Genomic DNA, 22701 nt, shown 5'->3' on the forward strand with positions numbered 1-22701 from the left:
TCCATCAATGTTTGGAAAAGGGAACTGGATGTATTTAAACAGATTTCCAAGCACATGCCTCCTGGTTAAATAAAACTTTTTAAAAATGCTGGTTCAATGAGGCTCTGAGATTGTGTGTGCTAGAAGGAACAAGAAAGAGCAAGAAAGGGAACAAGCAACTGACCACTTATCCTTGAGTCCATTCCCATCCATTCTGACTCTTAGTGACCCCTTATGTTTCAGAGCGGAACTGTGCTCATTGGGGTTTTCAAGTGCTGTGACCTTTTGGAAGAAGGGAGAGCATGACTTGGCCCAGGACAGTGAAAGAAGGGGGTGTGGCAAGTTCCTGCTCATGGGACAGGGACTCCTTACTCTTAGGGGTAGCAGTTAGTATGGACATGAGGTTGCCTTGGTTGATTCTCAGTACAATGTCGGTAAACAGGATCAACTTAAAGAAATTAATGCCAGCCTCATGATTTATCGCATATTTGTTATCAGAGCTGATTTGGAGCTAAAACATGGTGGCCTTCTTTGGTCTGATGCATCTATTACTCAGAAAGCTCTGGCTTCCTGTGATACCATGTCAAAAATCTTGCAGAAATAACTTCCCAGTAGTTTTCATTGGCAGTTATCAAATCTAGCCAAAGCTTCTTTCAAAGTGCCTCTGACAATCCTTACACTACTAACCTACCACTGTTCCCTCCCAGTTCCAACCCACCTTGATCACTGAGGGCAAATTTACCTTCTTAAAACAATGCTCTGATTAGGTTACTCCTCTTTTCAAAAGCCTCTCACTGCCTCCCAGCCACCTGTGGCATAAAGTCCAAACCTCTAGCCTTTTAAGGCTTTGTAGAATCTCCACCCATAAATTCCACCCATACCACACCCCCTGCATGCAAGGCCAAATGAATTTAAAAAAAAAAATTAAAAAGTTGTTATAAAGTGGATTCCAACTCCGGGTGATGACTTGTGTCAGAGTAGAACTGTGCTCCTTAGGGTTTCAACAGCTAATTTTTTCTGGAAATAGATGTCAGGCCTTTCTTCTGAGGGACTCTGGGTGGACTTGAACCTCCAAGCTTTGGATTAGCAGCCAAGTGCAGTAACTGCACAACCTAGGGACTCCTGAACAGGCTGTCTTTATTCATGCCACTGTGCTCTGTTCGAACCTCGGCAACCCCAAAACTCTATTCCTCCCCAACTACCTTAAAAGCACATTTCTGAGTTTCAGCCCATGGCCTGCTCACTCCTTTCAATCCCTCTATCGCTTGCAGGGGATTATTCTACACATCTCCAGTTTGGGGTGATGTGTAAGCATGGATGCTACCCACCCACTAGCCATGTGCAGTACATGACCAACCGGAGGTCTCCAGAACAGTCTCTGGCACCCCCTGGGTGCTCAACAAATGTCTGTTAATTTTGTTGAATCAATTCGAGATATTTGACTTTGTTAAAGTCCGAGGCCAGGGACTTTCCTCCCTCCAGGTGTCAAGAAGCATCTAAATATTTTAACTTTGATAAAGTCACCTTTGGCGTATAAAAAGCAGAACTTCTTTGATCCTGCAAGAAATGAGCACCCCCAACTCTCCCTCCCCAAACACCCATCCAGTATTGGATTTCAAGCTCTTTGAAAATAACTGCCCTGGGTTCGTTTCTTAATAAATAAAATTTTGCATGTTCTCTGCAGTATAAAGGTTACCTTACCTCTAGCCAGGCAAATCATCAACAAGTTCTTTATTCGAGAAGAAATATTTTATAAAATGGAGATGAGAGGGTAAAACGTCTAAAGGCAGGATCAGCACAACAGGTGCTGAGCTGCAAAACCAGCACAGTATAAAAACCCAAACAGACCTTCTCAGCAAGCCAAATGCTCTTTAGTTTATAAAACGTTCTTTTAAGCTGTTGTTGCAAAGGCTTTGCGAGAAAAAAATGCCCCCTCCCCTCGGCCATGACGTTTTTCGTCCACTGCTTACTACCGACTGAGTCTCTGCCTTGTTTATCTGGGATCAATCTCGATCGCACCCACTCATCTCGTTCAGCAACCCGGGCGACCACGTTTCCTTAAATCGGCGTCCCGAGGACTCCACGCGGGAACTACATTACCCAGCGGCCCTCGCGCCCTTCGCAGGAAAGACGTCTGCGCACTAAGATACTCAGTTCCAAGTTTGGAGCTTTTAGCTGCCAGCTCTGGCCCATCATGTAGCTGCAGCACAGCCTTGCCTAACGTTGCAACTGGGGGAAAAATCACTTTCCAGTCCGTTTTGCAAGGTGTGCATTTCCCTCTTGGTTCTCTGAAAGTCCATCTGCTGCATCGGTCAAGAGAAACTCCACTTGCATGAAGATTGCACGCCTGCAGCTTGCATCTTTGTTGCAAAACTAGCTACAGAAGAGAAGCCAGGCAAAGTCTTTTGTGCTCCCCTCCCCCATCAAAGGAAAGGGGAAAATGTCTCAGTCGAAAGGTAAGAGCCTGTTTGCATTACTTGCAAAAATGCAAAGGGTTGTGCATGCATTTATGAATGCACGGATGCAATTTTCGCCTGGCGATTGCATTTTTAAGTTTGAGGTTTTCCACAGCTCAGTTGCATTTCCTGTTTAGTATGTGTCTTTTTTTGCAGACACAGAGAGTTCCTGTAAGGCAGGGCTTGCAGTTCAGCTGTGCATTGACGTTATTTGCATTCTTCTGCTAGGATTACTGAGCTCTTTTTGCCTTTTGCACAGTCAGGACGGATAGAGCAGGTTGGTAGCGTCTAAATGTGCAATGCTTTATATATTTGTAAAAAATCTTTAGTATGCACACGTATTATAAGTAATTTTGCGTGCAACAGGAATACAAACTTTCTAAAAGTCTGTAGGTGAAGATGAAAGGTAAAACTTGAGTTAAACTACTAGGGAATTAATGTAATCTTAAATTTCTTTGGGAATGAACCTTTGCGGCGCCAGCGTTTAGCGAAATTTCCATTGATATCGCTTTGAACGTTAGGCAACTTTTCATTTTTAAAGGAAGTAAAGGTGAAGTGTGAAGAACAGCTTTTTACGGAAAGCAGACAAGACGTCTTGCTTTTCTGAGATTTTGCACTTTATACCAATTGCTTATTGGCTTATTATTTAGAAGCAGCAGCGAGGACATAGAGAATGTTTATGTCTCTGCCCCATTTGGGAGATGCTTTGCATCTCGAGGGGACAATTTGGGGGAAAAAACTGTCCTTATATACGTTATAGCAACGTGGGGGGATTGCACTATTTCATTGACAAGCCTAATGAAATCTTTTAAGTGTGTAATTGCACGTATTTAGTGAAACGTAATAGGTCAGAAGTCCAGGATTATGGTTGTTTTATGATATTTTTCTTTCCTATTAATTTTTTTTTTTTTTACGTAGTTATTGTATTTTGCAGGATTAATGTGATCCTTTTTTGGGGGGGAGGGGATTTAAAATTTTTTCTGACATGGCATAAGAGCACTGAGGGGGCTTTGTAAGATGCCTGTAGTATCCTAAGTCAGTTGTTTCAGAATAAACCTTTAATATAGAGAAAGCATATGCGATGTGAGCAAGTATAGAATGCAGGTGAGATAAGTTAGGTGCTGCAGTAATCATGACTACCTGGGGCACAATTTGAGTAAGACCTGGTGAAATAAAAGTGTCTAGAAGTTCTTTGCCACTTTTTTTTTTTTTACCTTGGAGTCCTTGCATGACTTTTTAATCCTACCTGATGGAAATCATGCATCTCAACAGCCTAAGAGGGAAGTGATAAGTCTCAAGAGTTCGAAGTAGGGCTCTGCTTTTCTTTGAGTATGAGGGGAGAATGAAAACCTAAGAAATTAAAGAGTGCTTAGGTACCTAGGAATTGGCATTATGAGGTAGAGATGTTCCTTCATATGGGGAAAACCTACAATCTCCTAACTGAGCAGAGAAATAACAGTTTAGAAGAGAGCCTTGCTTTGATGAATTAAAAAGAAGGTATCTAGTTAAAACATTCACTCATTCATTCAGTTCAGTTCAATATAGGTATAAATATATATTATGATATATATGTGTATGTGTGTATGTTTATGGGTGTAATGATATATGTATACATAAACCAAAAACACCAAACCCATTGCCGTCGAGTCAATTCCGACTCATAGCAACCCTATAGGACAGAGTAGAACTGCCTCATAGGGTTTCCAAGGAGCAGCTGGTGAAATCAAACTGCCGACCTTTTGGTTAGCCACTGTAGCTCACCATAGCTCTTAACCACCGCTCCACATACATACACACAGATACATATGAACATATCTAGGCATTTCTCCTAACATGATTTACCCATTACTACCTTTAGTACGCCTATTACTATATGTGGTGCACAGGATTTTGGGACACACAATAATATTTTGAATGTAGTTTTTTTCGTTCAAGGCATTTGCCCATTGGGTTAGGGGTAGAAAGCCTGAATACAAATCACTGCAATATAAGGTAATTGGACAGGCATTGGAGAGAATGCCACGACTGGCGTTTAGAAAGAAGTGACCCAGGAAGGTTTCATGAAGAAGGAGGTGTTTAAGGTGCTTAGGACCTTTGGACCTTAAAGTCTAAATTAAATCAGGTTCCTTTTCCCATATTTTTGGGCTCCTGGTAGAGAGCAAGCTTTTGAGTTGGGAAGCTGAAGGAGACACTAGCATGGTACTCTTCCATTATGTCTGTGCCCAGGATGGATCAAGTACCGGTGACTCTTCATACGAGATCACGTTTACTCACATGAGCTTCTTAATTAGGCCTTGTTTGGAAGGTATTTCTGGTGTGACTCGAGGATCTGGCCCAAAGGGAAAATTATGGATAGAAAGAAGCGGGTAATCATTTAAAAAATGGCAAAGAAGCCTTGGCCTGGACTTTAAACGTAGAATTGGCCTAGTTCAGTTACGGTATTCTCAAATGGCCAAAACTTTTTTTTTTTTTTTTTGCAGTACCAAAATTCTTTGTAATACTATAACCCGATGAGATGGGAGGAAAAATGAAAGGTAGATACAACCTCATAGTATTGAAGAATTTAACAACATGTTCAATTCAAGGACCTTTACGAACTTTCTAGATCACTATAATTTGGTTTTACAGACCTCTAATTTAAGGCACAGCCGAGGCAAAAGAATTACAGACTCCTTGGGGGCTGGTAGGACTGGGTTACTTCTTTCCAGTCTTAACAACAGTGAGATTCCGAGAAAGAATTTCTTAAAAAGAAATTTTGCTTTCCACAGTTGTAACTTTAGGTGGTAGGCTTTTCAGCTTGTTTATATTAGCTGTCTGGGGTTGAGCTGACATTTTTCAAATATTAAAGTGGTAGAATGCCTTTTGAGGAAATCTGAAATGTAAGTTAACAGGAAGGGCACCCAGAAGGTGCAGGAATTCCTGCACATTACAGGAAGACAGGCTACAGGAAAAATGTGTCATCTACACTACCCTGGAGAGAAAAAACCATTGTTATCAGCCATAATAATCTGGAGGGAGGGAGGGAAAGGAGGTGGGAGAGAGGGAGGCCTGACTTCTCCCAGTTCACCTGAAAATATACAAAAAAATTGACGCTGTTAAAATACTCCTTCCCATTTCTCCCCTATTCCCTTCTAAACATGTATTAGTTTATCCTTAGTTTAATATAGCCATAGGTAAATCACGTTAGGAGAAATGCCTGTAAGACATACTTTGCAGGCATGTAGAAGAGTAGTAGGACAGGACTTGACCCTACTATGAGCTCTTTGCTTCTGTATTTCATTTCACCCTGGGAAATGAAATATGTAAATTTCTCATTCTGTAGAAATTCCTTTGTTAGGTTGTACCAGACGGGCTTGTCATGTTTAGCCTGTAATCTGAGCCAGTATGTTTTATAACCACGTACATTTCAGGACACAAAATCAGAAGAGTTACCTTGGGATTCCTGTGCTTGTTTTGTGTTATGTGGCATTCAGTTCTTTACAGCTTGTGCAAGTGGGCAGCGGGGCATTTCAGGGGGGTCTCTTGGTGGTCAGTTTAGTGCTGGAGGAAAGGACTGAGAACCTCATCCCTTTATTTTTCAGAGATTAGTATTATTTTAACCACTCCCCTCTATTTTCCAATCTGAAAGCTCTATAAGGAATATTTTAAAACTTAAACAAAATTACATAAATAATACTAGGGCATTACAGAAATTTTGAAAATATAGAAAAGGAGAATAAAAATCACTAGTTAGCATGATATACATTTTGATTTATATCCTTTTGGATTTTTTTCCTTTCTATATATGTGTATATATATGTATATATATATATATATAAAATCTAAAATATGTGTAAAAGGAACATCTATTTAGTTGCTTTTTGTTTCACCTACTGATATGCTATGAAATATTTCCAAGTTAATATTTTCTGCATTTATGATATCCATTTCCCTTGTATTTATTTCACTAGAACCCTGTTGCTTATTAATTTTCAGTATTGTCAATAATGCCATGATGATCATTGTAGCTCATACATCATTGTGCGTATTATGGTTTTAGATTAAATCCCAGGAAGCAAAAGTATTGGTTTTGGGTATCCAGTTCTTCCCCACTCCCCAGGCTCTGCTCCACCTTATGAAAATAGCTTTATTATTATTGTTATAATGACATATATGCATTCGGGAATTCGGAGAATAGACCAATTCGTAATAAGAATGTAAAAATCACTCAAAGTCACGCCATCCAGGACTCATTACTGTAACTTTTTGGGTGACAATCTCTCTGCATCTGTATATGTGCTGCGGGTGTGCACTCACACACACACACTTGTAGTTTTACACACTGTATGTGGGATTTTGTGACTCACTTCTTATACCCTACTATAGACCTTGGATCCCTTTCTGTGTCAGTCCACATAAAGCTACTTCAATCTTTTTATGATTGCCTATTTGAGTTTATAAGAATATAACCATTTATTTAACCAGTCTTATTGGACTTTACCTAGTTTCCATTTTATTTTTTTTTACAACTCCAAAAAATGCTACAAGGAATATCTTGAATATACATCTTTGCATACTTGTCCGATTATCTCTTTACCGTGAATTCCTACCAGTGGAAGTGGTAGGTCAAAGCGCATGCGTGGATATATTACCAAACTGCTCCCCAAAGAAGTTACGGTAATTCCCGTTCCCATCAATGATGTTTGGGAATACCCATTTCTGTCCTTTTAAGCATTGCGGTAAATATTGCCAAATAAATTGCTCTCCAGAAATATTATGCCAATTACAATCCTACCTTCCTTCGTCCTGGGCATAATGATTTGAAAAAATTGTTACCAATTTGATAAAAGGTATTAATACTTTACTCTCATTTGCCTTTTTGAGCACTAAAAAAGTTGAATTTTTTGTACTTTTTTTGGCTGTTTGTATTTCGTGTGTGTAAATTCATTTTGTCTCATAAGATGTATTTTTAAAATCTTAATTTGGGGATCAAGTTATTTGGAAAGTTAGGCCAGAAAATTCCAAGATGGTGTATCTCAGGTAATCATGGACTGAAAATTGGGTTCTGTGCATCTAAACCATTTAATTCCCTGCTGAGTTCTGATTTTAATTTCAACCAAAATGCTTTAAGTAAATGTCATATAGTTTATAAACTCGTTTTGTTTTATACTGTCTATAGCTATCTGGACCTGTATGAAGATAATGAGAAAAATGTAATGATCTGTTTGATATTCCAGTCTGGAAATAACTTAGTTCTGGGCATTTCTGCATTTTCTGTTATCGTGACAGGCAAAAGTAGTTTTCCTTTAGTTTTGTAAATAATTTCTACATAGCACCTGTTTGTAGAGGGTCAGTAAAAAAGACAAAGACCCTCAATGACATGGATTGACACAGTGGCTGCAACAATGGGTTTAAGCATAACAATGATTGTGAGCATGGCACAGGACTGGGCAGTGTCTTGTTCTGTTGTACATAGGGTCACTACTAGTCAGAACTGACTTGATGGCACCTAACAACAACAACAACCTGTTTGTGTATGTGCATTGCTGCAGAATACCATTTTTTTTTAGCTTCATGTGAAATGCCTAATCAAAAAAGATGGTTGACTTTAATTTATCTGGTTTGTTAAAAGAATCAAGGCTAAGATCCGTTTTGGCGACCTCCCAAGTCATATGTCAGCCTTGTGTTGCTAACCTAGCCCTAGTAAAAGTGCCTCTTTATGTGTCCTGGCGTTAAAATGATAGAATTTACAGCTGTGGAAAGAGTTTTTTAGTCCAGTCACCTCATCTTACAAAAAAGCAAACTGAGGCCTGGGAAGCAAGTGGTCTGCCGGAAGACATTAGAATTTACATCTCCTGATACTCTGTCCCCAAATTTTTTTCACTAACTACCGGCAAACACTAATAATCCAATTTCCAAAAGAAGTATTTTTTTTTTTTTTTCCCTTCAGAGTCTTTGATATATTTCACAATTTTGTTCTGTTCGTTTTTGTGGGGACAGACTGGGAAGAGGGGGACTGATGGTACCCAGGTACCAGTCATCAGAGGTTACTTTTCTCTGCCCAAGAAGAAGTGACACGTGAACCATCGTGGTAGTTTCTTCCCAATTTTCTGCCAAAGGATATTTTGCAACTGCTCTCATTTTAATTCCCAGTGCCTAATGTTTTACAGCTGCAAGTTTTAACCACTGTAATTGTTGTTGGCCTTTTATGGACTATCTAGTTTGAAAGCCCCTGCTGGGTAGTTGACTTCTTGTCTTAGACATCTTCTTGCCTCTATCCCTTTTAGCCTCCCACTTATAAATAATAGGCGATCAATAAATATTTGATGGTGAAAGTATTTTTCATTAGTGGAGTTACCCATTTTCCCCAAGTTTTATACCAGATTTGGGGTAATTCAGTTAGAATGCAATTTTCTTACTGTGTGCTTCCTTGTTTGCATGAAGACATTAATATTCCCGTTATCTCTTCCCTTGATTATTTGGAATTTGCAAGAACAGCGTAAAAAGCAACTTTCTATGGCCGAAGAAGTATTGTTCCTACTCAGGCCCTCCAAGATTTAAAGGTTGCTTTATACTTTGCATGGAAATCCTGGTGGCATCCTGGTTAAGTGCTATGGCTGCTAACCAAAGGGTTGGGAGTTCGAATTCACCAGGCACTCCTTGGAAACTCTATGGGGCAGTTCTACTGTGTCCTGTAGGGTCGCTATGAGTCGGAGTTGACTCGACGGCACTGGGTTTGGTTTTTTTGATTTGATACTTTGCTGACTTTCCCTTTTGAAAATATGCAAAACAAAGGGGAGTGGTCCAGAGAAGCCACTCGGATGGGATGGAAGTGAATTCCTTCATTCTGTGCTTGATTTTGGGAGCTGGTTTGTAAGTCTGTTGAGCTTCTGAAGGGCAGTCAGAGGCAATCTGAAAGTTTTTTGCAGCTGGCTGCTCTATGACAAAACAGGGAACCCTGCAAGGGTAACCCCCCAGATGAAACAACTCCCCCACTTCCTCTTCGACCACCACCTCTACCACTTTCCATGCCCCTTCTGCCCTGGGTTTTGTTACCCCTTAGTCTCCCCAGAAGGTATTTCTTCCCTGAGCTGGTCCATACAGTTCCAACACAGTCCATAAACCCTCCTCTTTCTACACTGAAAAGGAGATTCGGGTTATCACCCACACAAACCAATCAGCTCAGCCCAGTTTGAAGTGTTAAATGGATACTCGTGGAATTCCCCTGTCATCTGCTTTCTTTTCCAGCCTGTACATCTTCTTAAGTCTCATTTTTGGGATCAACAGACCATTTGATCTGTAATGATGTTTTTATAGACCCTTAGTCCCAAATCTTAAGAGCTGATCATGAGCCCTACCCCCTCCCTGCCGACCCCCAAAACAGCGCAATCATATCATCATCGCTTAGTATGCCCGTCACATTTTGTGCATTATCTTTATGAACTTCACTTAAACCCAGTGGGGCAGATACTATTATCATCTTTAATTTACAAAGGAGGAAACTGAGGCTCAGGGGGATTAACTAACTTGTCCATGGCTGGAAAGCTAGTAACTGGCAGAGGCAAGATGCAAAGCCAGGCCTGCCTGACCGCAGGGCACATTCTCTTCCCAGGGGTTTGCAAACTATGGCCCAGGGGCCAAATCTAGCATCCTAGACCAAATCCAGTCTTACCAGTTTTTGTAGCTCCTGTGAGCTAAAAATGGTGTTCACATTTGTAAATATTGAAAAACAGTCAAAACAATAATATTTCATGACACATGAAAATTGTATAAAATTCAGATTCACTGTTTATAAATAAAGGTTTATTGGAACAGCCATGTTCATTCATTTATATATTGTCTGTGGCTACTTTTTGTGCTCTAAGGGTAGTGTTGGGTAATTGCAAGAGACTGCATGGTCCACAAAGTCAAAACTATTTACTATCTGGCCCTTTTCAAAAAAAGTTTGCCAATCCCTAATCTTTACAACTTTACTCAGTTGAGTAGTGGGATCTTTTCATGATGGGGGCCCCAGATTACATTCCTCTCTGGCCTTAATGGAAAGTTGTTAACCCGTGACTCCTCTGCCACTCATACAGGGACTTCTTGGGCCCAACCGACAGGAAATCTGTGAGTGGTGTTTCTCTCCTAGTTATGAGAATTGTAGGCTATGGTTCATTTCCCCTGAACTAAGCTACCGGTTTCTTTTAGCCCATCCTGGGGTCCTGTCCCTTCAGCTGGTGGTCTTCCTGTTTGCTTTATATGTCTTTTCTTTTTTCTGTCCCATTGAAAAATCGTTTATTAGTTCTTCCCCCAGTCCCTTCATTCTCCCCTTCCCTGATCCTACAGTTTTGTTTAAAGGCAAATTCAAAACAATTCTCATGCTACCACAGTTCCTGAGCTTGGTGATTATCATTGTGTGACCCAGTTCAGAGATCCCATCCTTTCTTCTGTGTGGAGTGAAGATAGAACCCTCCCTTCATATTAGGAGAGCCTCCATCTTACCCATAGAGGTTTCTGGTTACCTTCTCTGACGATTGTTAGAGCTATTTTCTCACATTAACCCCCCAGCCCTAGATTTTCTTTGGGGCATGAGTACGCTTTGGCTTACCAAACCAAAAAACCGAGCCAGTTACCATCAGAGCCTCCTGAGTTGTGGGTATTGTGTATTTAGGAGGGAAGGCTGTCATAAGGTTCTGAAAATGAAGGAAGGAAAGGGGTGATAGAAGCCACATGAAGACAGGCTGACTAGATTAGGACACTTCCTTCCACAAAGGCTAAGGTTGAGGCCACCTCTGGTCAGAATTGATAAATTCAAGAGTAACGCGTTGAAATAGGAGGAACCCAGATTTGTTCATGATATCCAAAATGAGGTAACCTTAAGTCACGTACAACCAACCAGTTGCTGTCGAGTTGATTCCGACTCATGGCGACCCCATGTATGCCAGAGTAAAACTGTGCTCCATGGGGTTTTCAGTGGTTGGTTTTTCAGAAGTAGATCACCATGCTGTTCTTTCAAGGTACCTCTGGGTGGACTCGAACATCCAACCTTTTGGTTAGCAGCTCAGCTCATTAAGCATTTGTTTTTTCGGTTTTTTTTTTTTACCATATTTTTTTTTTTTTTTTTAAGGAAGTGCTGATTCCCACAGTACCAAATGGTGGCAGTGCTGCTGGTTCTATGTTCCAGATACTGTGCTTAGCAATGGATGTCAGTCATCTCATTCCACTCACACTAGAGGCCAGTGAGGCGATGGCCCCATTTTATAGATGAGAAAACTGAGGTCCAGAGAGGTTAAAGGTTTTGCCTTAGATGTCAAGGCCAGTAAGTCACAGAGTAGAGGCTTTAATCAAGGTCTGTCTGACCCCAGAACTTGAGCTCCTGGCTTCTATACTTGAGTTGTCACTCCATAATTAACGTTACGAAACCTGCTACCCAAAAAACATGGCTAGAGGTAAAAAACAGGAATGGATTCCAAAGAAATTTGATTATACCAGAGCCAGGTATGGTAATTAAGAGGGAATGACCTGTGTCTAGCTATAGCTTCCTTTTGGCCTGTTTCTTTAAGTTGACCACAGAATACGGAGTCTGATTCTGACAGTTTCTTTGTTGTTAAGGTTGAATTCCAAGTACAAGCAGCCCGCTGTTGAAGGAAACTGGTTATAATTGTTCTATTGATAGATTGTTGCAGTTGTTGTTAATTGCCATCAAGTTGGCTCTGAGGCATAGTGACCCCATGTACATCAGAATGAAATGTGACCAGGTCCTGCGCCATTGTCACGATTGTTGGTATGCTCGAGCCCGTTGTCACTTGTGTATTTTGAGTGCCTTCCAACCTAGGGGGATCATCTTCCGTCAATGTAGGGGACAATATTCTTTTGCGATTCACAGGGTTTTCATTGGTTAATTTTTGGAAATAGATTACAAGCCTTTCTTCCTAGTCTGTCTCAGTCTGGAAGCTGAGCTGAAACCAGTCCACCATTGGTTACCCTGTGGATATTTGAAATACCAATGGCAGAGCTCCCAGGCTTTAAGCAACATGCAAGCCACCACAGTACGACATAATGACAGATGTGTCCTGATAGATACTGGTCTGTGTATACAGGAATTTTATGTTAAAGCATCAGTGAGGAATACTGATTTTATCAGCTACAAGTCTAAGTTGTTTTAAAACTGATAAGAACACTGCTAGTTTGGCAGACCCTTTGTGACTTCGTGTTTCCTTTCTTCTTGGTTATTTCTATGTAAACATAGCAAGTGTAGTTTCTTTGGAATTGTGAACGAACCCAGGTCTCCACTGTTTTCCTCTGGTGCTGGACAGTGTGCAGGAAACTGGAATTCCCTCTGTCTGTGGAAGAGGAGGCAGGGGGTGTTGGAAACAAATTTCCTTTTAAACCGGTGAATTCTCTCCCTCGGCTTTCTTTCCCAACCAAAGCTGAACAGTCCAGCCTGTGCTTTAGTTGTCTCCCGTGATCCCATGCTGACGTCTGGATATTAAATAACAGGTTTTTATTCCCCTCCTGGGTCGCCATGACTCCATGGCAGCTAACAACAACGACAACAACAACTCTCTTCTGTCCTCCAAGCTTACGTGGGATGAGATGCGATAGAGACAAGTGCAAAGCTAGATTCTGAAGCACCAGCGGTAACAGAATGGTGAAGACTAGGAGAATTATTATTTCGCGGTGAATACATAGAGACAACCTTTCTAGGACATTTGAAAACTTTGCTAGCATATTCTCCCAACTTTTTAGCCCTTTATTATACCCCAAACTCTTTTGACATTTGAAAAAAAAATTCCAAAGGCTGTGCACATACTTAGAGAAAACTTGGATAAGGGATTTATTTAGATCAATTCAACAGATACGTTTTTGATCCGTTGTTATGTTTAAGACATTATGCCTAGTAGAACTAGACAGAAATGAATTCAACCCTGTTTTACCGCTTATGAGCTATACAGCCTTGGAAAATCTATTTGATTTCTAGCATCAGTTTCCTCACCTGCTAAATGGAGATACACTCATGCACGGGTTTGTTATGAAGATTAAGTAAGATCGTGTCTGTAGTATCTTTTCACCAGTGTTTGGCATTCATTATTCAACAGATATCTATTGAATGAGTTCGAGGATTGTGCTATGATGTTGTTTTGTTGTTGTTGCCGCCCCAATTTATGTTGACCTTATGTTTTTTTTTTTTTTTATGTGTATGAAAGAACAAAATGTCGCCTGGTCTTGTGCCACCTTCATGATCACTGGCATGCTTGAGTTCATTGATGTGGCTGCTGTGTCGATACATATCATTAAGAGCTTCTCACATTATTTCCTGGCCTTCTACTTTACCAAACGCGATGTCCTATTCTAGCGATTGGTCTTTCCTATTGTCCAAAGCTGAAGACTCTCCATCCTCACTTCTGAGGAATATTCTGGTTTTATTTCTTCTAAGACTGACTTGGAAACTCTATGGGGCAGTACTCCTCTGTCCTGTAGGGTCGCTAAGAGTCGGAATCGACTCGACGGCAGTGGGTTTGTTTTTTTTTTTTTTAAGACTGATTTGTTTGCTCTTCTGGCAGTCCACGGTATAGTCAGTATTCTTCGAATGCATCAATTCTTCTTCTCTCTTCCCTTTTCATTGTCCATCTTTCACATGCATAAACTTAAATTTGCTTCACTCTTCTTTCACTCTAGTGCTTAAGGAACCTATATTCCGGCAGGATATAAGAAAAAAAAAAAAAAGCGCAAAAATGTCTAGAATACAAGAGAGAATCCTAAATACGCCCTAGAAGAGGTACTACGAAGAGGAAGGCTCTATGAATGAGGAGATCAGGAAAGCTTTCACAATGGCTGTGGAAGGATCAACGTGATTTTGAAAGTTGATGATAAAAAAAAAAATGTATCCTAGATCCAAAGTTGCTATGGAGAAGAAATCTTGACTGGAAGTATCCAGTGGTGGCAACAGAACCTTAACAGAGACAGAAAAATTCCTTAAAAGAATTAAAAGAAGAACGTGGCCCAGAAAATACCTGGAGCTTAGGGACCTTACTTACGCTTTCCAAGAACTTCCTTTTTTCTTACCAAAATAGATACAGTATTATAGTTATTGCTTATGATCTCAGTAGGCTAATAAATGTAGTATATGGTGTCTCACAATTTCAGGTGTTTTTTGGATTGTGGAAACTCCAGGAAATCTAGAGGTTAATGTTTAAACAAGTTTATCATTATCAACCAGATTCATAGGCACATTGTAATTATATGAACAAGCTGTTGGTTTACTAATCAATGTCTAGCTAGGCTAGAGAGTATTTTCCAGAGCACGGTCACAGCTGTAGTTTTCATGTGTTGTAACCTGCTAACCTGCTTTTCTATTTCTTAGTGCTTTTCCCTTTTCTAGAATTGTCTGGAATCAATTAAAGAAGGGAAAACAAACTGTTCAATGTACTTCTTTTTGTTGTTATGCTTTAGGTGAAAGTTTACAGAGGAAATTAGTTTCTCATTAATCAATATACACAAATTGTTTTGTGACATTGGTTGCCCACCTGCGATGTGTCAACATGCTCCCTTTCCCCACCCCAGGTTCCCTGTTTCTGTTTATCCAGTTTTCCTGTCCCTTCTTGCCTTTTTGTCTTTGCTTTAGAGCTGGTGTGCCCCTTTAGCCTCATATACACGATTGAACTACGAAGCACGTTCCTCACACGTGTTATTGTTTGTTTTATAGACGGGTCTAATCTTTGGCTGAAGGGTGAACTTCAGGCGTGAATTCAGTTCTGAAATAAAAGAGTATCCGGGGGCGCAATGTACTTCTGAATTCTCATTTTACTTCCCTCAGGAGTGGCACTCCAAAAGGTTACTTTTTCAAGCATGATATTGGATACTGGCAAGGGAGTTCTTATTATTTTTTTTGGTGTTCCAATAAAACTTTATTTAAAAAAATATGGAAAGCTTCACAGATTTGCATGTCATCCTTGTACAGGGCCTGTGCTAATTAATCTTCTCTGAATTTTTCCAATTTTAGTGTGTGTGCTACCAAAGCAAGTACTTTTTTTTATTTTTAATTTCTGAAAAATATAGTTTGAAAGATAAATTTTTTAATACAATTGATGTTGTTGGATTTCTGACTGTAATGACCCCGTATAACAAAGCAGAGCTGCCCCATGGGGTTTTCTAAGCTGTAATCTTTATGGAAGTAGATCATGAGGTCCTTTCTTCAGCAGCGTTGTTGGGTGGGTTTGAACCACCAACCTTTCAGTTAGCAGCTAAGTGCTTAACCTTTTCCTTGATTCAAAAACACCCTGCCCACAACTCTTGAGCACACAGTAAGCTGTTCTTTCACTATTTCTGCTGTATGTTATTTTTCCAGCTTCTATTAGTTTCTCCGGAAACCCTGGTGGCATAACGGTTAAGTGCTACAGCTGCTAACCAAAGGGTCGGCAGGTTGAATCCGCCAGGTGTGCCTTGGAAACTCTATGGGGCAGTGCTACCCTGTCCTATAGGGTCACTATGAGTTGGAATCGACTCGATGGCACTGGGTTTGGTTTTTGGGTTTTTATTAGTTTCTCCAGGTACTTAGTACTTAGTCACTTTCTCTTTCCTCAGTGACTTCGTCCAACTGAGAGTCACCAGAGTGGGGAAGGCAGATGAACTGATTCACTTTCAGTCAGCGCTAGGCGAGCCACAGGGCAGCTTTTGCCCTACCTTGCTGTGCAGTTAAAGAGAACGGCTGACCCAGCCAGGTAGACAGGACCTGCCAGCTACCTCATCTGAATCTTCTCACTCAGCACCTTGTTCCTGAATGAGCTTCTATTTTTAGGGGGAAAATATCTGGAAAAATGCAGATTTAACTCTGGAGTTGGTTTAAGAATGAGATTGGGAAATTTTGTTATGATAGGGTTCAAATAATTTTTTTCCACTTCAAATTATAGTCTTTCTTTCTGATGTGACCTATATACACCCAAGAGAGACAGCTAGTTAGTTTGCGGGGAAGAGTATATATATCCACCATGACCCCCAGTTACCGCTGAGTGTACTCCAACTCATGGCGACCCCAGGTGTGTCAGAGTAGAACTGGGCTCCACAAAGTTTCTTTTTTTTATAATTTCATTTGTTTTATTGTTGGTGTTGAGAATATACACAGCAAACCATACACCAATTCACCAGTTTCTACATGTATTATTTTTGACACTGATTACATTCTTCCAGTTGTGCAACCATTCTCACCCTCCGTTCCTGAGTTGTTCCTCCCCCATTAACATCAATTCACTGCCCCTAAGGTTCCTATCTAATCTTTTGAGTTGTTGTTGTCAATTTGATTGCATATAGTTTTTAAAAGAGCATAATGCTCAAGGCAGACCTTTCTTATATTAAGCTGAACTGTTGTTTGGTTTAAGAAGACTTCAGGGAATATTGTTGGTTTATTATTTAAAGATTATCTCAGGGTGCTAGTTTCAGAGGTTCATCCAACCTTCATGGCTTCAGGAAGCCTGAAAATTTCAAATTCTGTTCTGCATTTTCCCCCTTTTGATCAGGGTTCGTCTATGGAATCTTTGATCAAAATGCTCAGTAATGGTAGCTGGGCACCATCCAGTTCTTCTGGTCTCATGGCAAAGGAACCAATTGTTCATGGAGGCAATTAGCCACACATTCCATATCCTTCTCCAATTCCTGACTCTCCTTCTGTTGTTCTGGGCGAATTGAGATCAATTTTTGTTTCTTGGATGGCTGCTTGCAAGCTTTTAAGACCCCAGGCACCATGCATCAAACTAGGAGATAGAACAGAGGCACTAAAAATGTTATTAAGCCAATTAATTGGGTATCCCATGAAACCATGACCCTAAAACTCCAAATGAAGAAACGAAATCCTATGGTGTTTTTGGTTGTACATAAGCAGCCTCGGCAGCTACTCTTTTTGTTGTCATTGTAAATATATCAATCATACAACTATTGCCAATTCAACTTTTTACAGGTGTCCAACTTATTGACAATTACAATAATCAATTGTGCAATCCTACCCTTAATCAATGCAATATTTCCATCACCGTTAACCCCGCCTTTCCCCTTGCCTCCTGCCCCTGGTAACCACTGATAAACTTTGTTCTCTATACATTTGCCTTTTCTTGTCTTTTTATATAAGTGAGGTGATACAGTATTTGTCCTTTTGTGATTGACTTATTTCCCTCAGCATAATGTGTTCCAGCTCCATCCATATTGTAGCATGTATCGGGACTTCATTTCTCCTACTGGCTAATATTGCTCCACAGGGTTTTCAATGGCTGATTTTGCACCACACAGGGATTCCTCTATGTGTGTGTATGTGTGTGTTCAATTTCTTGGTTGACTTTAATAAGCATTACTGAGCAGTTGAATAATCTGTACCTTGCGCTGTCCTAGGTGCATAGAAGAATGAGTAGTAACCTAATGGTGGTCTGTGTGATATGCATGTAAATTCTGGTTCAAGATACAGGCAGGACACAGAGGAAATTGAGGGGCATAATTCCACCTGGGAAGACCAGGAGAGCCTGCTGGTACTGGGAGGACGTTAACTTGGTCTAATACAGCTTTAAGGGCGGCTCTTTTCATGAGAATGAGGAAGTAAAATAAGACACTTGCCATCTGGTCCTCCAGCCGACTACCTGCTCTTTCTTCTGGGTTTCTGTCCGTAATGAGAGACTGAATGCTTCTAAACTGGGAGTGTTGTATTAGAATTTGGAGGGGGGGAACCCAAAAAACTCTGTTGCTATATTGACTTCAAAAATGTGATTAGGGTTTGGGGGTCATGAGATCTACATTCTCAGTGGCTATCACAAGCAGCTTTGATGTCAGGATACAGGGATGCATCTTGGAGGCTGGGGGGAAGGGGCACCCTACCCGTTGTAACAAACGTTCTAGTCCTAATGGAATAAAACTTAAAAGGGAACGGAAGTAAGAACCAAGGATCTGTAGCCAAGCAAAGCTTATTTTTAGAAAAGGTCTGTGAGCCTTTAAAAAAAAAAAAAAGGTACTACTTGAGTGTTACCAAGCTCTCACAATAGTGATTATTAACAAAAGGTCTTTTCAACCGCGTGTATACTTATTAGAGTTAATAAACCCGCTGCCATTGAGTAGATTCCAACTCATAGCAACCCTATAGGACAGAGTAGAACTGACCAGTAGGGTTTCCAAGGCTGTAATCTTTATGGAAGCAGACTGCCACATCTTTCTCCTGTGGAACGGCTGGTGGGTTTTGAACTGCAGACCTTTTGGTTAGCAGCCAAGCGCTTTAACCACTGTGCCACCGGGGCTCCTTATTAGAGTTAATACCAGAACCAAAACCAAACCTGTTGCCGTCGAGTGGATTCCGACTCATAATAAACAGGTCTATTTTCCTAATGTGGTCTGACTATGTTTCGTATAAAATTATGTTTTAAAAATACCTGGATCATTTTCATAAGAAGGAACAAAGGGGAAGAAATTGTCTGGGCATGTTGTTTGAAGTGGTTGGGGCTAAGATTAGTGTGAAGAAACTTTCCCAGTTTGCATTCATTCCAACTGCCCTGCCAGTGTGAGGATGTCAGCCGACTTCAAGGGCACAGGACAACAGGTGGGCAACTCTGAGAAAGCCCCAGGAAGGTAAGCTCAGGCTGTGCCACCCCTCAGAGCTGGGTGGACTGTCCTGGGACAGGTGATTCAAATAACAAAAGGGCAGGTGGGCAGCAGAAGAGAGGCAGAAAGTCAAGAATTAGAGGAGTCAGCATGGAAGGGGCCGGAAGAAATAATAAGCAGAGGAGTCGACTGAAAAACACCAACCAGAGAATAAAAGGGACTGAGAAACCAGGGTGCAGAGCCTAGGCAGTAATGTTTGCATGCTAGACAAGCCCTGCCTGATGAACTGAGGCTCCACCTCGCTGTTTCTTTCAGCCTCAGAAGAAATCTTTGTGCATTTGGCTATTGTGTGTTGATGCACTCAAAAGAAGCCTGGGGAAGTACACAGAAAAAGAGCAACAGAAACTAGTTTGGGGCTTGTTTAAAACGAGCCCAGACTTATCTCCGCGCTGAGTACCTGTGCGAGGCTCTCTAAGTGGGACCCACAGAGTCAGAGGAAAACAGGAAGTAGTAAATCGGCTGGATTGTCAGGCCACTTGGTTTAAGACTGAAACTAGCCACTGGTTTTTCTTTCTCAGGGTAGGAGGTGAACACGGTCCAATGTGAAAAGCTGTTGTGAATCTTAGACACCTAAGTCCACGGCAAGGCTGGAAAGAAGGAATGCAAGTGCTGGAGGAAAGATTGGGCTCTGTTCTAAGAGTATTTAAGGGAGATACAGAGATACTCAGTCTTTGGGAAAGCAATCGGGGAGTGTCAAGAACCTGTGGAGCTGTCATGCCCTTTGATCCAGTATTTCCATACTCGATGGCAAGAGGTTTGTTTGTTTTTTGGTTTATAGCAGTATAGAGGAAGAAAGTCCTGGCAAACTACTTCCATAAGATTATAGCCTTTGAAAGCTCTATGGAGCATAGTTCTACTCATGGGGTTGCCATGAGTCGGAATCAACTCAACGGCAATGGCTTTGGAGCCTATGATGTTGCTTTTGGATGTCATCGAGTCAGTTCTGACCCATAGTGATCCCATGTGGCAGAGCAGAAATGCCTCATAGGGTCTTCTTAGTTGTAATCTTTACAGAAGCACGTAGCCAGATCTTTGTCTCATGGAGCCACTGGATGGGATTCCAACAACCAGCCTTCTGGTTAGCAGCCGAGCACTTAACCATTGCTCTATCAGGGCTCCTTGGATTCTATAATAGCTAGTGGTTATTGAGTGCCTACTATGTGGCCAGGCTTTGTGATAAGCACTTTACGTATTGGCTCTGATCCTTATAGAAACCTGAGAGGTGTAGGTGGTGTTACCCCACTTCACAAAGGAAGAAATTGGAACTCAGGGTAATAATTAGCCCAAGATCATACAGTTAGTGGTTGCAGGGCTGGGATTTGAACACAGTTCATGCATACAAAGTTCGTGCTTTTCACTATGCAACTACAATACCAAAATAGTAAAAAATAGAAACCACTTTACTGTATAAGGGAACAGCTTAAGGGAATTATCAGATATACACCTGATGCAATAAGCTTATGAAAAGAGGGCAATGACACACATGGAACAATGCCTAATACCCAGGAAGAATGAATATAAGTGTATAGGCAATATGATTACAAATATACTTATGTTTGCGTATTTGTATGTTTATTGTTTTAACTCAAGTAAAAGAGTATTAGGGAAATGTCAATGAATCCAATTGCAGGAGGTACCGCTGGGTGGAGTAGGAACTGAGTAATGCCAGGTGGTTTTCTCTGCCTTCTCCCTTTTTCTCACCCTCCCTTCACAGAGTTCCTCATTTCTGCTTTTCTCTGTCATTTCTGTTGTCAGCTTTCCTCTGCAGACAAGGCTTTTTGCTAACTCATCAACATGCGCGTGATTTAAGAGTGCCACTAGCCCCGTGTCTATATGACTTTATAGTTTCAGTGCTCACCACTCTTTGGTTAGTTACAATCTCTGGTCTGAGGCCAAATTCTGCCTCTTGCAAAAACAAACAAACAAACAAAAAATCTGATGATTAGCTGGATCTGAGTCAGGTGCCCACCCCTATGTATATAAGGAGTAACCATGTGGCCCACTGCCCACTTACAGGTACTGTAGAAACAGGTTATCTGTGTTGGAGCCACAGGTGGGACAGATAAATTGATTGCAGTAATAAGCAGACTAGAAGGAAATGCCTGGAAAAAAAAAAAATGAACATAGTGAATATGGTTGGTTAGGCTTATACTTGAAGGAGCCCTGGTGGTGCAATGGTTAAAGTGCTCAGCTGCTAACTGAAAGGTCAGCAGTTTGAACCCACCAGCTGCTCCTCGGGAGAAAAGACATGGCAATCTGCTTCCGTACAGATTACAGCCTAGGAAACTCTATAAGGCAATTCTATTTTGTCCTAAAAGGTCGCTATGAATTGGAATCCACTGGACGGTGCACAACAACAACAGGCTTATACCTGAGTGAAGCTTTGATAGTATCTTGACCTCTTATGTTTTACATCATTCTATTAATAAAAACTCATTATAAAGTTGCATACTATTAATAATAAATAACGTGGTCTTTAAGGAAAAAAAAATATTTTTTTTTAAGGAAAGAGAAGCATCTCCCTCCTTGGATTCTCTCGTATACCCTGTTAGTAGAATAGCCTGAGACCATAAAAAATGCTATTATTTGTTCTATTGCTGGTTGCCTTTATAAGGAACAGTCAAGAGAGCAGTAATACCATCTGTTGAACAAACTGAATCAATGCTCTCAAACTCAGGGAACAATAGAAAAGACACTGGTGCTTTCTGATGGCTAAGTAATAAACACAAGACTAATTGTTTGGTGATGTGATAGTTGCCCAAGAATATGTGGTATAGCGTCTGGGTAGTAAATATCTGGCAAAATGTAAAGACCAGAGCTTAGATTAGAATTAGAATCCAGCAGGACCTTGGAAATCACCTAGGCCAACCACCTCATTTTATAGATGAAAGTTAAGACCCAGTGAGAATAAATAGGAGCCCTGGTCACACAGTGGTTAAGAGCTTGGCTGCTAACCAAAAGGTCAGCAGTTCGAATCCTCCAGCCACTCCTTGGAAACCCTATGGGGGCAGTTCTGTGCTGTGGGGTTGCTATGAGTCGCAGTTGACTTGATGGGAATGAGTTTTGGGAGGTTTCGAGATTAAGTAAAGGAGCCCTCGTGGCACAGTGGTTAAACTCCTGGCTGCTAACCTAAAGGCCTGAGGTTCGAATTCAGCACCTCTGGAGAGAGATGTGGCAGTCTGCTCCTGCAAAGATTTTCAGCCTTGGAAACCCTATGGGGCAGTTCTACTCTGTTCTGTAGAGCCTCTGTGAGTTGGAATTGACTGGATGGCAATAGGTAATGGGAGGTTAAGTAGCTGGAAGGGCCAAGGTGGGCATGAGCCAGGTCTGGAAGACATATCTCTTGACACTCACACCTGGGCTATCTAAGCCAACCTTTGACTTTCTGGGGGAGCTTTCCCACTCTTCCTATAAAAGCAGAAACGAACCCTTGAGGCTTAAAGATAAAAGATAAAAAATAAACTAGAGCCAGGAGGAGTCCCTGGGTGGTGCGAAAGGTTAAGTGCTTGGCTACTAGGCCAAAGATTGGTGGTTCAAACCTACCCAGAGGTACGTTGGAAAGGTCACAGTCTTGAAAACCCTATGGAATGTAGGTCTGCTCTGCCCGAAACTGGTTGCCCTGAGCCCGAGCTGATTTCATGGCGATTAACAACAAAATTAAATGAGAGCACCAAGCACA

At 41.1% G+C, this 22701-nt stretch overlaps 1 protein-coding gene and 1 non-coding gene across 5 annotated transcripts in view; one reads left to right on the forward strand and one right to left on the reverse strand.

The window, feature by feature from the left end:
* The first annotated feature begins 2145 nt into the window (after positions 1-2145).
* The window catches only part of MAP2K6 (mitogen-activated protein kinase kinase 6), a 128967-nt gene continuing 108411 nt past the window's right edge, over positions 2146-22701 (forward strand). Inside the window, exons 1-2 of one of the 4 annotated variants that reach the window (XM_049859904.1) lie at positions 18287-18989; positions 19541-19776. In XM_049859904.1, coding sequence (XP_049715861.1) covers positions 19623-19776 — 154 coding nt within the window. In that variant the 5' untranslated portion in view covers positions 18287-18989; positions 19541-19622. Of the gene's footprint in view, positions 2436-2703; positions 2713-18286; positions 18990-19540; positions 19777-22701 lie in introns of those variants that run through there. The other 3 variants (XM_049859907.1, XM_049859909.1, XM_049859908.1) reach the window with 3 other exon arrangements.
* LOC126063326 (U6 spliceosomal RNA) lies at positions 15313-15423 on the reverse strand. Its single transcript, XR_007514271.1, has one exon. It is a non-coding gene; the product is annotated as a U6 spliceosomal RNA (small nuclear RNA).

This window comes from Elephas maximus, chromosome 19 (genome assembly GCF_024166365.1).
Source record: "Elephas maximus indicus isolate mEleMax1 chromosome 19, mEleMax1 primary haplotype, whole genome shotgun sequence".
Taxonomy (NCBI): domain Eukaryota; kingdom Metazoa; phylum Chordata; class Mammalia; order Proboscidea; family Elephantidae; genus Elephas; species Elephas maximus.